Consider the following 14,203-nt stretch of genomic DNA (forward strand, 5'->3'; position numbering starts at 1 on the left):
AAGAGGCAGACCTATCCATACACAAATGCATGAAGCTGCTTTCTACTGAGTCAGACCCTTTGGTCTATCAAGGGCAGTATTTTCCACTCGGGTTGGCAGCAGCTCTCCAAGTAGAGATCTTTTACATCAACTGTCACCTGATGCTTCCAACTGGAGATGCCGTGGATTAAACCTGGGGCTTTCTGCATGCCAAACAGATGCCTATGGCTTCTCCTCTCTACACTTGTACTGTGTTGGACAGAAGCCTCCGGGCTCCGAAGGTTGACTCAAATGTTTGTATCGATTACCAAGGAATATACTTTACCTAGCAGACTTTACAATGCTCTTTTGCTCGTATGTTATTTGTATATTTGTTTATCTGTTTGTATTTCCTTCTGGAAGTAAAGGAAACTTGTAATATAAATACACACAAGGGCATTTTTAAAAGCTCTTAGAATTAACTTAACAGAACCTGAGAGCCCCTTCCACACATGCAGAATAATGCATTTTCAATCCACTTTCAATGCACTTTGAAGCTGGATTTTACTGTGCGGAATAGCAAAATCCACTTGCTAATAGTTGTGAAAGTGGATTGAAAATGCATTATTCTGCATGTGCGGAAAGGGCCTCAGTGAGACTTCTAATTTAGGTGTCCCCAGGCTTTTTTGAGCCTGGGAGCCCCTTTGGAATTTTGACCCAGGTGGCTGGCACAACTTAAAAATGGCTGCCAAAAGAGGAGGAGCCAACCACAAAATGCCAGGGAGCAAAGTTATTCTTAACTCTAACTCTTCAGAATTTCAGGCAGCAGTCCTGTTCAGAAGGATACCTTTTAAAACCAGCTTATTGTTTTGAAATATGTTCTTTCATACACTCTGCTTACCTTCTGTTAGGCAGTGAAGATCCTTGAGCTGTGGCAGCAACTGTTGCCAAAGCAACATTGGGGGGAGAAATCTTTACAGTCAATCACATCTCCAGTGGCCAATTAAAACGCCTGCTGGACAAAAGCTCCTCCTGGCCCCACCCACTAAAAACACCTCCTGGGGGGCACCAGGTCAGAGGCGTAGCTAGGGAAAATTGAGCCCAGGGCAAAATCTGAGTTTTGCGCCCCCCCCATATGGGCAGCGTCCCTCCCCCACCACAACCAAACAACATTTTTTGCACCAGGTCATCTCAAAGTCACCATCACATTATAGAACATGCCCCAACACACAAATCTGAACACACCCAGGACTCCCTAGGAACCTGCGGCTCTCCAGATGTTCAGGAACTACAATTCCCATCAGCCCCTACCAGCATGGCCAATTGGCCATGCTGACAGAGGCTGATGGAAATTGTAGTTCCTGAACATCTGGAGAGCCGCAGGTTCCCTACCCCTGCCCTAGTTTAAACAACATTGAAAGTGATGCTATTTGTTGAAGGGGGGGAATCTACCCTGAAACAGCATCACTTTTAATGTTGTTTAAACTAGAGAGCCCAGATTCTCCCTTTAAATCCACTCCAAAGGGAGTGGGAGCAATATTTAAGCTAACAGTATCAAAAGTTTAGGTTATTTTCAGGGGAGCAGGGGAGCAATATTTAAGCTGTCAGGGGAGCAATATTTAAGCTAACAGTATCAAAAGTTTAGGTTATTTTCAGGAGACTCTCCTGATGAAACCACCTAGGTTTAGTGAAATTTGGCTCAGGGGGTCCAAAGTTATGGACCCTCAAAAGGGTAGCCCCATCTACCATTAGCTCCCATTGGAAACAATGGGAAATGGGGCACCCATTTTGGGGGTCCATAACTTTGGACCCCCTAAACCAACCTTCACTAAATTTGGGTAGAACCAGCAAGAGACTCTCCTGATGATATCAGCCAAGTTTGGTTCAGGGGGTACAAAGTTATGGACCCCCAAAGGGGGTGACCCCATCCTCCATTGTTTCCAATGGGAGCTAATAGTAGATGGGGCTATCCTTTTGAGGGTCCATAACTTTGGACCCCCTGAACCAAATTTCACCAAACTTGGCTGGTATCATCAGGAGAGTCACCTGATGATCGCCTGAAATTTTGGTGTTGTTAGCCTAAAAACTGCGCAGGCCAAAAATGGAAACAACACTACAAATAGAAAAAGTTAGAAACGAACCTGCAATTTTTGCGCCCACCACAAGGGGGCGCCCGGGGCACTTGTCCACGGATGTCCCCATGGTGGCTACGCCTCTGCACGAGGTAACTGCAAAGTGTTAGGAAGCAACAGTGTCATCCACATCTGCCTAAATATCTTTTCCTAAAATTATGGAACTACTTACGGCTTTCCTTGCTTCCAGGATCATGCGGTTTCTCACAGCAGGATAGGGTTGCTTGTGTGTGTGTTTAAGAGTTTCAGGTTGCCTTGGGTAGAGTACCCAACTACAAGCTAGAACGTTCCTAGAGATGCTTTGATTGTGTGTTCCTGCATTGCAGGGGGTTGGACTTGATGGGCCTTGGGGGCTCTTCCAACTTTACGAGTCTATGATTCCAAAGCAAATAAGATAATATTTGGGCATGAAGGCTGGGGACTTCAACAGGGTATAATTCCATAGAATCCCACCTTCCAAAAGAGCCATTTTCTCCAGAACTGAACTCTGCAATCTGGAATTGTGTTTCTGGGAGACTTCTAGGCCTGACACAGAGCCAACCTGGGTAACTTTTAACCTACAGTGCAATCCTGTGCAAAGTTGCAGCCTAAACCTGTTGATTTCAGTGAGTTTAGATTGGAGTAATTTTGCATTGAATAGCACTGGCAGATAATTAATTCTTTCTTTTATTGTCTCAGGCTGGACTTATTGATCTGATTTCTGATGGATTTATTTACGGCCATAGACCAATCATAAACGTTGAGTAAAACAACCCCAGTTCCAGGATAATAAAATGGGAGGCATTGGAGGGAAACAATAAAAACAATAAAAAATGTTAACTTGCAATAAAATATATGTAGAAAAATAAAAGGAAAATATAGTTGATCAATAAAACTGGAAGGTAAAACCAAATCCAAAAACATTTCTTAAAAGATAACAATGTTTAGTTTTACAATGCAATGTGACCACGCTAGTTACAAGTTTTGGGTACACAGCACAGACATTTGCCACCTGGCTTTGAGATATTTGGATTTTCATTGGCTAACAGTTTTTCCTAAATGAACCTTGTTTGAAGAAGCTGGAAATCTGTAAAGAACAGGGAGAACAATCTTTGCCCGTAACTCCTTATAAAAAGGGCAACATGACCAATAGTCTCAAGTTCTCCTGTAGCACAAGGACATATTCTTTCTGAACAAGGGACGTTCTTATATCTGCCTTCCAGAACCGCAGCTGGCAAAGCCCCATACCTAGCTAGGGTAAAGGTTCTCCTAAAGAGATAGACATCTAGGACATCTTCCGCGAATGCAGAATAATGCGGTTTCAATCCACTTCCAATGCATTTTGATGCAGTGCGGAATAGCAAAATCCACTTGCAAACAGTTGTGAAAGTGGATTGAAAGTGCATTGTTCTGCATGTGCGGAAGGGGTCCTAGATATGTCAGATACAGAATCCGAGTCACAGAATATCTTCATGTCAGAGAAGACATAAAGTCAGGCGACTTCATCAAATCTTGCTGGCACTCTATTCCTTGTACATTCTGGTTGAACAACACACTTTGCCTGAGCATCTTTTTGGACCAGAAGGATGACTTATTGGTCGTGAAAAAGAAGGATGACATTTTCATTGTGCCATAAACTACTTTTGCTAGTATCCGAAGGAAGTCATTTTTCGGAAAGTGTGACCCTCTCTCTCTCTTAATCTCCGTCTGAGTCTCTGAGTTAATTCCCCCAACTCTCAAGGAAACTACCTACTTAGGAGAACAGAGTCCGAAAGTCCGACGTTTACAGGAACTCCCCTGCGAAAGAATAAAACCAGGCAGTCTCTTAATAAAACCAGGCAGTCGTTCAACTAGAAAGCAAAGGCATTTTCTGGGAAAGAAAGATGGACAGGGTGAGGAACACATATAAACATATATACGACCTAACTAAGGTAACAAGGAAAAGTGGGAATAACTTCCTCTCCCCACAACAGACACCTTGTGAGGTAGGTGAGGCTGAGAGGCTTCTGAGAGAACTGTGACTAGCCCAAGGTCACCCAACAGGAATGTAGGGGTGCGGAAACACATCTGGATCACCAGATAAGCCTCCGCCACTTGGGCGGAGGAGTGGGGAATCAAGGTTTTAATGAAATGGTTGTAAACATATGTGTAGGGCTGGCAACTCTGGGTGGGAAAATACTTGGAGATTGGGGGGGGTAGGGCCAATGAGGGGGCAAGGTTTGGGGAGGGGTCTCAGCTGGGCAAAATGCCAGGGATCCACCCTCCAAAGCTGCTATTTTCCTCTGCAGCCTAGAGATGTAATTTCATGGACTCTCCAGGCGAGGTTGGCAACCCTAACTTTTAGAGTGTCATTGGAACCGAGACATATGGCAGCTAAGGAAACAGGAATCAGGAGACTTGAACTGGAGTAGCCAACTGGGGATTATGGGATGGATCCTGGGGAGAGCGGGGCTTGGGGAGAGGAACTACCCCACTAGGGTATGATGCTCCAGAAGTCACCCCACACATAGCAGCTCTTTCCTCCTGAGGAATTGTAGTCAGCTGTCATTCTAGATCTCCAGGTCCCACCGGGAAGCTGGCAACCGGACTCAGCCCAAAGATCCTAACGCTGCCCGGGATATTGCGGCACTGCCTTTACTCGCGAGTAGGCTCCACTGATCTCAGCGGTACCCTCCCAATCCAAACTCCCCCCACCCCCACCCCATTGCGCCTTTCCTTCCTTGGGATTCGGTGCCAATTCCAGGCGAGCAAAGTTGGGGCTGCCCAACCCCGACCCGGACGGATCCCTGTTCCGACAAGTCACCTCGAGTCGCGCGTTGGGGCCAGCCCCGGAGCCCCCTCCCTTTATTTCCCCCCTCCCCCCCTCAGGAAAGTTTATGGCGGCGAGAAAGAAGGTCAGGAAAAGGCCAGAACTCCCGAAAGGACGAGGATCTCGCGCAAACGCCGACGGAACTCCCAACTCCGGGCTGCAGAGAGGACAGAGAGCGCAAGATTGCATGGGAGGGGTGGTGGGGGTCAGAGATTGGGGGGGGGCTTCAATTGGGGAGGGGGCAGGAGCCAAAAGGATGGAGAGGGGCGCCGGGGAGAGCAGAAGCCCGACGGGGCCTAGATGGGCCCCTTCCGCACGTGCAGAATAACGCACCTTCAATCCACTTTCCCAACTGCTTGCAAGTGGATTTGGCTCTCCCGCCCAGGAAAAGTGCGCCGAAAGTGGATTGAAAGTGCGTTATTCCGCACGTGCGGAAGGGGCCTTGGGGCGGCCCTGCCACGCTGTCTCCTCGGCCGCTCCGTCGGCCGGGCTCCGGCTCTTCCTCCTCCTCCTCCTCCTCTGGCTGCTGCTGCTGCTGCTGCTTGCTCGGCATCGCCGGCTCCGGCTCCGTGGTCCTGGGCGCGTCCGCGTTTTGCGTGCGGCCGGCGCTGTATTTCCCGGGCCGTCCATGGCTCGGTGCTGTTGGCCGCGAGTGCGTCTGATGAGCGCAGGCTGCGCGGGGCTCCCCACGGGATCAGAGCGCTCCCCCGCCGGGACTGCACTCCTCACATCCTCCTGCTGGGACTCCGCTACACTTCCAGCCAAGCCTGGCTTTATTATGTGTGCCTGCACTGCAGCCCCAGCAGCCAGAGCGGGCGGAGGACGAGCGCGGAAGCCAGCCAGGACAAAGGCGGCCACGGCGCACCGAGCCCGGCTGCAGCTGCAGCGCCCGCGCCGACGAGCCCCCAGCCCCAGCCCGGCCACCGCCGGCAGCCCCGCCGCCGCCGCCGCCGAGGATGGAGCCGCCGCGCCGCCCCTAGCCCATGGAGCCAGCTAGCCGGCCCGGCGCCCACGCCAAGGAGGCTCCGTGCCCGGGCCCAGGCGCCCCGCCACGACCCCCGCCCGGCCGGGCGCACCGCCGCCGCAGCCCGCAGCTCCGGCCAGCCGCCTCCAGCCCGTAAAGAGCCGAGAGAGAGAGAAGGGGGGGGGAAGGGGGGAGAGGCAGGCGAGGGGGGGCATCTGGGGCGGGGGGGCCAAGGACCAAGAGGCAGGAGGGAGCCACCCCCGGTCCCATCCCGAGAAAGCCAGACCAGGGAGGGAGGAGAAGCGCCCCTCCGACCGATCACCGCCTGGGGAGGGGGATCCGGGCAGATCGGGCAAAGATTTTCCTAGCGGTGGGGGGGGGGGGGGGCTGCATTGTGAGCCGGGTCTTTTTGTTGTCGGTCGGTGGCTTCTTGCGACCAGCGGCTTCCCCCCCGCAACATCCCCCCTCCCCATTTCCAAGATCTAGACCCCCCCACCCCCACCCCACCGCAGCCCCCGGTGTGATCTTCCAGCAGATCTTGGCTTTGCAAACGGGCTTCGATCGGTCGAGACAACCAAGTCCGCAGAGAAAGAGAGAGAGAGAGAATAAAAGAAAGGAAGGAAGGAAGGAAAACCCAACCAGGGAAAAGACCCCCGCGCAAAACTTTCCCCGAGCCGGCGGAGGAGCGGCAAGAAGAGCGCCCGCATGGGGGGGTCCCATCCTATTCATTGATTTGCACCCTTAATTCCCCCCTCCCGCGCGAGTAGATAGAATTGCAATCGCCCAGTGAGGAGGGGGGGTCTGCAAAGGCGACTTCCCCCCCCCCCGCCGGCTCCAGGTCTCCGTGTGCCCCCCCCCCCCACCCCAAGTGGCTCGGAAGTTGCCGCATTGCAACAGGCAACCGACTCGGGGATCGGGAGGGTCGATCAGCCGCTGCCCCCCCCACCCCGCCCCCCGCCAGCCAAAGTTTCAAGTGGGAGAAAGGGGAGGGGGAGGAGGAGGCGAGGGGGGGAGCCAGACAGGAGGCGGCGGGAGCAGGGAGGAAGAGGAGGAGGCGCGCGCCGCGAGGAAGGCCGGCGGCGGGCGGGCGCAGCGCTGGAAATGTCCAGGAGGAAGCAAGCCAAGCCGCGCTCGGTGAAAGGTAAGCCTCTTGACCCCGCCGGCGCGGCGGCTCGCTCGCAGCGTCGCCAGGCTCCGCCGGCAGCAGCGCCGCGTGACCAATCAGGGGTTGGGGCCAAGTTTGGCGGGGATTGCGAGTTGGCCGCGCCGGGCGCGACTGCCCCAAATCCGGGCCACGCGGCGGAGGGGGCTCTTCCTGCCCCCCACCCCCCACTTCACTCGGGCTGCAAAATCAAGGCCTGCGACTGCTGCAAAGATTGTACTATTATATATATCTATATATCTATCATCACTAGTTTTGCAACGCTCAGGCTGAAGAAGAGACCTGGGGCACCCGAAAGCTTGCGCACATGGTTGGATTGCCTGGATTTTTAGGGGGTGTTTTTTTCCTTACTCCGCTGGGAAAGGCAGGGGTCTTCTCACCCCCCTCCACTTTCTCCCTATTCCCTGCCGCAGTTGGGGGGTGACTAACAGTATAGTCCCAGGCAGAGTTACCCCAGGCTAAGTCCATGGAGATAAATTGGTGTACGGTGGAGTGACTCTCCTTGCACTGCCTCTGGATGAGGTGGTGGCGTGCCTTCCAAAAGTTCTTGCGTTGGAGAACAGTTTAGTGACGAGGGGGCCCTTTACTCATGAGTAGACTCAGATACCACCAGATGATTGGCAGTTTGTGAGCATCATCATCATCATCATCCTTATTGTTCCACCGAATGAGCCCATTTTGCAAGATGCCTTCTTGCCACCAGGCTGCTTACTTTTGAGTAGTCCCATTGCTGTAGAGATGATGGGCCAAAAGCCTGGCTTGATTAATTTAGTAATCTTTTGGGGGAGCCACATTGAAGGAAATGTAGCTGCATCAAGTTGGAAGACCCTGACTTTGGCTTCCTTGGGGGTTTATGCTTTGCGCTTGGGCAGCCAAGGTGCAAGAGGCATTTACACTGGAGCAATCCCATAGGTCTCAACCAGGCTTGGGAGAGATCAGCAGGCCAAGTCACTTGTCGGTCCCACAACAGGGTGGTGGGTGGATCCCTCAAGTGAACGTCTGACGTTACCTTTGTGATTCTTTGGTGGTAAATCCTGAAGGCACTTCAGCCAAGGTATTCTGAGAGATGTTTGTGGGCTTGTCTCCCGATCCGGCCTTTGTGTTGCTGCCCAAGGAGTGGCTTTGCAGATCTTGAAAGGGAAGTCCACCTCTGCTCAGGTTACATTCCTCCAGGTAATCAGGAATATAGTTCTCAAAGGACTTTCAGTAAGGGTTTTTTGCCCTACTTCCAAGGAATCCCAGTGGGGCTTCCTGAACCCTGCAGGGAATATCTGTAGTTTTCGGAGAATTCCTGACTCTAAAGTCAGGTCTGTGGAAAGATACCAGGAGTTAAGCCTCAACAGTAAACGTTGGGTGGTTGGATCCCAAGATCTGAAGGGGGCTTGTCTGAAATTGTCCCAAAGTGCCAGCTTTTATGGATCGCTGTTCTCGTGTATTTCTCCCCCCCCCCCCGCCTTTGAAGGGGGTGGGAATTCCCTGCTAATTTGGGCCTTCTCGGAAATGCTCCCTCATCCCAGGGCCAAGCAGAGAGGCCTTCTGAGGAATATCTCACCTTCTTCCTTTCCAGTTGTGAAAAGTTAGACCGTCCGCATCTCTACATTCTTCCCCGGGGTGGTTTAGAAATCCCACTTCTTGCTGCTGCCCCCCCCCCCCCCCAAGTCATATTCCCCTTTCAACAAAGCTGCCTTATAAAAAGGCCGAGGCCCGGGCGGGCGGACGAAGCAGGCCTGCTTCTGTTATCCCCCAGGGCAGCCTTGTGACATTCTGCTGGCCGCAAACACAGAAGGATTTTTATGCAACCCGCAACACAGAGAGTAAATAACTGCCCTTTCTTGCTGTGGTCTCGGCCAGGAGGTTTGATTCCTCGCCCTGGCTTGGGGCAGGGTTTTGTGTCGGCTGCACCCATGCTGACCTGGAGCCATCTTTTTTTTTTCAGATACTCTCTCCCGCCCCCTCCTTGTCTCTGTTTCCCGTCCTTCCCCTTGCATAACATTGGGAGGGATTGCTTGAAAACTTTGGGAATGAATGGTTTCCCGCCTGTCGAAAGGCCTTTCTGCCGTGAAAGAAGCCAGGGGTTTCCCCCATAAGCTGCCCCTGTGTGTCCGCCCGTGTGATGGTGATGGTTAGGTACACTGTTTTCCCATCATCCATTTTAAGAACTTGCTTTCCCTTGGCGAGGAAGGAACGGAATGTCTGGCTCCCTTTCTCTGATGACTTAGTCACAATAAGAACCTTACCAGAGAGGATTTCTTCTCCTCTGATACATGATGGGCCTTTGCTGTCTGCCGAGTTTCTCTAGTGTTTTATCCCCACTTCTCTCCCTTCCTCCCTGACAAGGAGACAAACCCATGCGCTCGGGAGTGTAGGATCTGCTGCTCCCAATTTTGTAATGGCTGCTGCACTGTGCCACTTCCATTTGCTGTCCTGGTTGCTGGAGGCAGCAGTGTGTGTGTGTGTGGGGGGGGGGGGGACCAGGAAAAAAGGAGAGGTTGACTGGGTCCCAGTTTGAGGATCAGAAGTGGGAGGGGGGAGAGGAAGCAGTCGGCACCCATCCCTACGTGCATAGTGAAGCGCATGTCTTATATGCAACGTGGGGATTTGGAAAGATGGCACTCTGGCTTTCCCCGGCCTTGTGCGTGCTCGGATCACCAAGCGTCATAAAGATATGTTGGCAAAAGGGGGGAAAGTGGAGAGTTCTGTCAACAAAGCGGAAATAACGGGTGCCTGAATTCTCCTTCTTAAATAATTTACGGGAGGCGCTAGGTGTCTCTGAGACCTCTGGCTTTGAGCTCTGTGTTCTTTGGCGTCCCTGTGACCAAACGATTGATCTGGCCTTTTCAAAAGAAAATACTTTTTCAATAATAGAGAAGTGTTCGGTGCAGGTGGAGTGGGTAACGGAACCATATCGCTTGTACCAGGCCATGTGCCTCCCGAGTAACGAAGGTACAAGGAACTTGAGGATAGATCCGTGTTATGCCAAAGAACCCTGACAAAGCAGGTTTGATTGACAGTGAATAAAATAAAAACTTCTTGGATGGATACATGTTATTCTTGATGATGAAGCTTTGAACATTGGGCCTCTTCCTTCTCAGAGGAAGCTCTGTGGTTGGAGCCAGATAAAAAGTTTTGCTCAGGGTGCATCTGATAACCCCCTCCCCAGTGTGGCTTATGCCAATTTCCATGCCCATTAAGGGGCCCACCAGTTGACCAGAAATGGCTCCATAAAAGGGAGAATCCCACCACAACCCCATGTTGGTTGGCGCTTCCTTTCTTTGTGGTTCGTCTCTCCCATTACCAGTTAAATTTTAGTGCTACGTTGCTAAACCAGCCATAACAGAACCTGCTGCGTACATAAAAGTCGAAAAACATGATGGTTTTCAAGTTGCAAATCTCATGGGTTCCGATCCGTCTTGATCTCTGCCGACGATCTAAATTCTGAGGTGTGAAAATGCCGAGGCTGAAAATATGGTCCCATTTCGCAGAGTGAAGTGGAGATAAACGTTTAAAAACCTCCAAAGTGGTGGATGGGGTGAGAAACTTGGAGCGTAGCAAACTGGTTGATGTGCGGTAGAAACAAGCCTCTGTACCAGTAGCCCTTTCCTCTGTTGCAAAGAAACAAGAACATCTAACATTGTACAGTCATGTCCATTGACGGTGCTTTCTTGGGCCAGAGAACAGCAGATCCAGTCCACTGTCAACAGTTGTCTTGTTGCAATGCAGTTTATTGTGCATCAAGTGGACAATAATAATTTCTGTCCATGAACCATCAAAACAGAGGCGCTGGGATATAAATCTTTGAAATAAATGTGTGCAACAAGTTGAAATCAGTGCAGCGCCAAAATTGTTTGCAAGAAACTCCTCCTCTTGACCGTCACCAGTTCCAAACTCTACCGTATTTCAGATTCCTACTCCGCCCTACGCTGGCAAAGCTGGGCTTAGGGTGGCAAACAACAGTCGTATCATACAATGTAATAAAATGATACAATGAAATCCAATCTAACAACCCAACCTACGCAAATTCAGCATAAAGTGTTAATTACATAGAACAATATTAGAACAACCAACGAATTTGTGTCCTAGAGCTTCCCAATGATTGAGGAAAAAAGGGGGAATATTGAACATGCGACTTCTTGTTTCTTTTCTTTAGGTGAAGAGTTTGCAAAATGAACTAACCAACCTGGTAATTTGGCACTGATCTAGGTTATATCCTTCAGAGACTGTTTGCAGATAGGGTTAACAGAAGTTGTTGGGAATCCATGCTATTGGTCTAGCAAATTTCAACAAATTTTAGTTTACAATTGGGCAGCCTTTTTAATTACAACTGTAACTTTTGGGGGGGGGGGGGTTGTTCATTTGCAGTGAAGTAGACTTCATTGCTACTAACACTTAAAGTAACCATGTGAGTTGTTAATAATTGTACACGTCATTCGTTTAGTGACAAGGAGAAAAGTAGCTGGGTTTTTAATAGATTTATGGCAGAGAAAATGTTCTTTATGCTTTGCCCCGCAGAGGTAAGGACTGTTGGTATAAAGCGTGTGTTTAAGCTAGCATAAAAGCAGGACCTTCAGATGAAACAGAAGTTTTTGAAGGTGTCTCTCAAGGGTTGGCAGTCTATTTTATCCTTCCAGCTGCGTGCCCTTTTAACAGTAGGGTGTTCTGGACCTCCACAATCCAGAACAAACTCTGGCCAAAGAGGCTGACTGGTAATTGCTGGAAGAAATCTAGCAACCCATGCTAAGAATCTGACATGGGGGAAGAAAGCAAAGGACTGAAATAACAGCATTTTCTGGTGGGATGTTTTTTGGGGGGACACACTTTTTGAAAAGCAAACAGTTTTACTTTGAGGGGCAAAAGGTAAGGTCTTCAAAGGCTGTGACTTTTCCTAGAAGGAGGGTGTCGCACTTGAAGGATGGGTCCTTGATGCTTCAAAAATGTACCATCTGTTGCAAGAAAGCAAATCCTTTTCCCAAGAAATCCTTATGAGATGCCCCAGAAGACGGTTAGTTGCCACAGAGTTTAGCAGCCATGCTTAGACCCATTTTTAAAATCGGATCGTGATAATTTGTTTCTGTTTTGACTACGATTCTTTTCGACACTTTTCATTCTGTAGCGTCCTCTCCCCCCTGGTCCCTTTGCCTTTTGGTATGTTTTGTAACTGACCTAAGTAGTTGAATTTCCAGACTGCACGTTAGTTACATTCCAGACTTGGTCTGTTTCAAATTTGGAACGGTTTCTTTCGGTTTCAAACCAATACAAGCGTTGCTGGATGAACGATCAAAAGGGATACTGGATCTCACGTGTTCTGATGCTAAGTGGCCAGCGTGTGACCTGACTGTGATATCCTTAGCAAAAACGTAGAATCATTTGCACACCCTCCTGCTTATAAAATTGTTAAGACGGTTTCTTTGTTCAAGGGTAGGCCACCAAATGGTTAGATTTTTTCTTTTCTTTCTTTTTTTAAAAAAGTCCATCCTACATTTTGAGATCTTGGGTGCTGGCAAATCTGTAGGTTGCTCCCGTCCATGTTTCCATGGAAATAATTGAGATGTAATAAATAAAGGAGTCCTGCGGTCACAGGTTCTCAGTCCCAAGTAACACAGAAAACAGGTTTAAATTACAAAGAGCTCTTCAGACGATTCCTGCACCTTTTCCTAATTCAGATGTTTTCACGGGTCCTTTTGTGGGGCCACATATTGACAGGCTCAGATTTGCTTTTACAGGCCTTCTTCTTTTTATGCTTTTTATACATTATCAAATCTCTCTTCGGGTACATTTCTATTCCAAGAGTTGAAGGACTAGAGGATGAGGTCAGGTGGCGCAAAGGGGCATCGCTTTACCTGAAAAATGGAGGTTTTATCTTAATGAACGTATTAGGACCTTTTACCTGGCATGGGATGATTTAATGTAAAATGTAATGTGGAAAAACAGAGTGAAATTCCACGAACCAGTTTTCTTCCAGTATATTCTGCCTGATAAAAAGAAAGTGTACTAATTACTGTATCCGTTTACATTCATTGGGGCTGGAATTATTTCCTTGAGCAAAGGTTTACACCTTGCCATTGCCCAGACTGCTGTACGTTGCCCATTCATTGTCATCAGAAATGTGAACTGAGTAAGCTTTCGAGTGGACTGGAAGCGAACTCTCTCCATCTATGTCAGTTTAGGGGTTTATAGAATACCGTGCATCTCCCTCTAGCTTTGTGTCAACTTTTTGGACATAATAATTAGGCAGGCTTCCTCCAAATGGGCTAATTTTTTTTGTTTTGCAATATGGTTGCAATCCCTAGCGGACACTTTCTTTTTCTACGTTAAACTGTATTCAGTTTTTCAAAAGGATCCAGTGATAGGCCGGTATGACAACTTGACTATGATATTAGCAATTTGCCTATTAAATCAACATTTAGAGTTTAATCACCTTGAAGGAGGGTGTAATTAACCTCAGTTGAAAGTGATTTTGTGTCCCCATAGCCACAGAATGGTTGGAGACCAATATTTCAAGGCAGAAGGCTATAAGTATTTAACTGCATTGTCTTCAGATTTGTAATTCTGCCTCCAGTTTTAGGCATAGGGCGAATCTATCTGGCTTTTCAGCTCACTGAAATTGGGGTGGATTTTTTTTAGGGAGGGGGATTTCAGTGTGACTTGCAGTTTTATCTGAATTATTCTTCACCTAATATGGGTGGGTGGGTGTGGTAGTGGTAGGGAGGCTTATATTTAGCAGCATCAGGAGCAAGCCAGTCTTAGACCGGAGAAACATGTAAATGGGTCTTATTGACAGATTTGCAAATCATGTCAATTGGGGATGGGGTCTTTTTTTTGTGTGTAAATGTGTGTGTTGGTAATCAAACCGTTTGTGCATGGTGAAACAAAAAAGAGATGCCCTCATTACACTTAAATTTGTGGTCAGGCTTGATGTTGCTGAATTGATGTCACATATGGATGCAATTTTAATTTGCCTCGACTTTCACTTGGCAAAGAAACAGGCTGATAGAAACTTTGGGTTCCCAGCCTCCCCCTCTGTCATTTTTGTCAGTCACAAACAAACGAGCACAGACCAAACCAGCCTCCGCAGCCGACCAACCTAGGTGGTTTCCGACTTCATTATATGCAAAGCCAAATTAGGAAAACACACACACGCACACACACGCATACATAAACACAAATACCCCAGTCCTTTTTCTGTGCTCCCAATTAGTTGA

At 49.0% G+C, this 14,203-nt stretch overlaps 1 protein-coding gene across 2 annotated transcripts in view; it reads left to right on the top strand.

Moving 5' to 3' along the window:
* Positions 1-5,677: 5,677 nt before the first annotated feature.
* The window catches only part of ZNF423 (zinc finger protein 423), a 329,729-nt gene continuing 321,203 nt past the window's right edge, over positions 5,678-14,203 (top strand). The window contains exon 1 of one of the 2 annotated variants that reach the window (XM_048515303.1): positions 5,678-6,983. In XM_048515303.1, coding sequence (XP_048371260.1) covers positions 6,944-6,983 — 40 coding nt within the window. In that variant the 5' untranslated portion in view covers positions 5,678-6,943. The remainder of the gene's footprint in view (positions 6,984-14,203) is intronic. The other variant, XM_048515304.1, reaches the window with a different exon arrangement.

Source organism: Sphaerodactylus townsendi, linkage group LG14 (assembly GCF_021028975.2).
Source record: "Sphaerodactylus townsendi isolate TG3544 linkage group LG14, MPM_Stown_v2.3, whole genome shotgun sequence".
In the NCBI taxonomy this organism is placed as follows: Eukaryota; Metazoa; Chordata; class Lepidosauria; order Squamata; family Sphaerodactylidae; genus Sphaerodactylus; species Sphaerodactylus townsendi.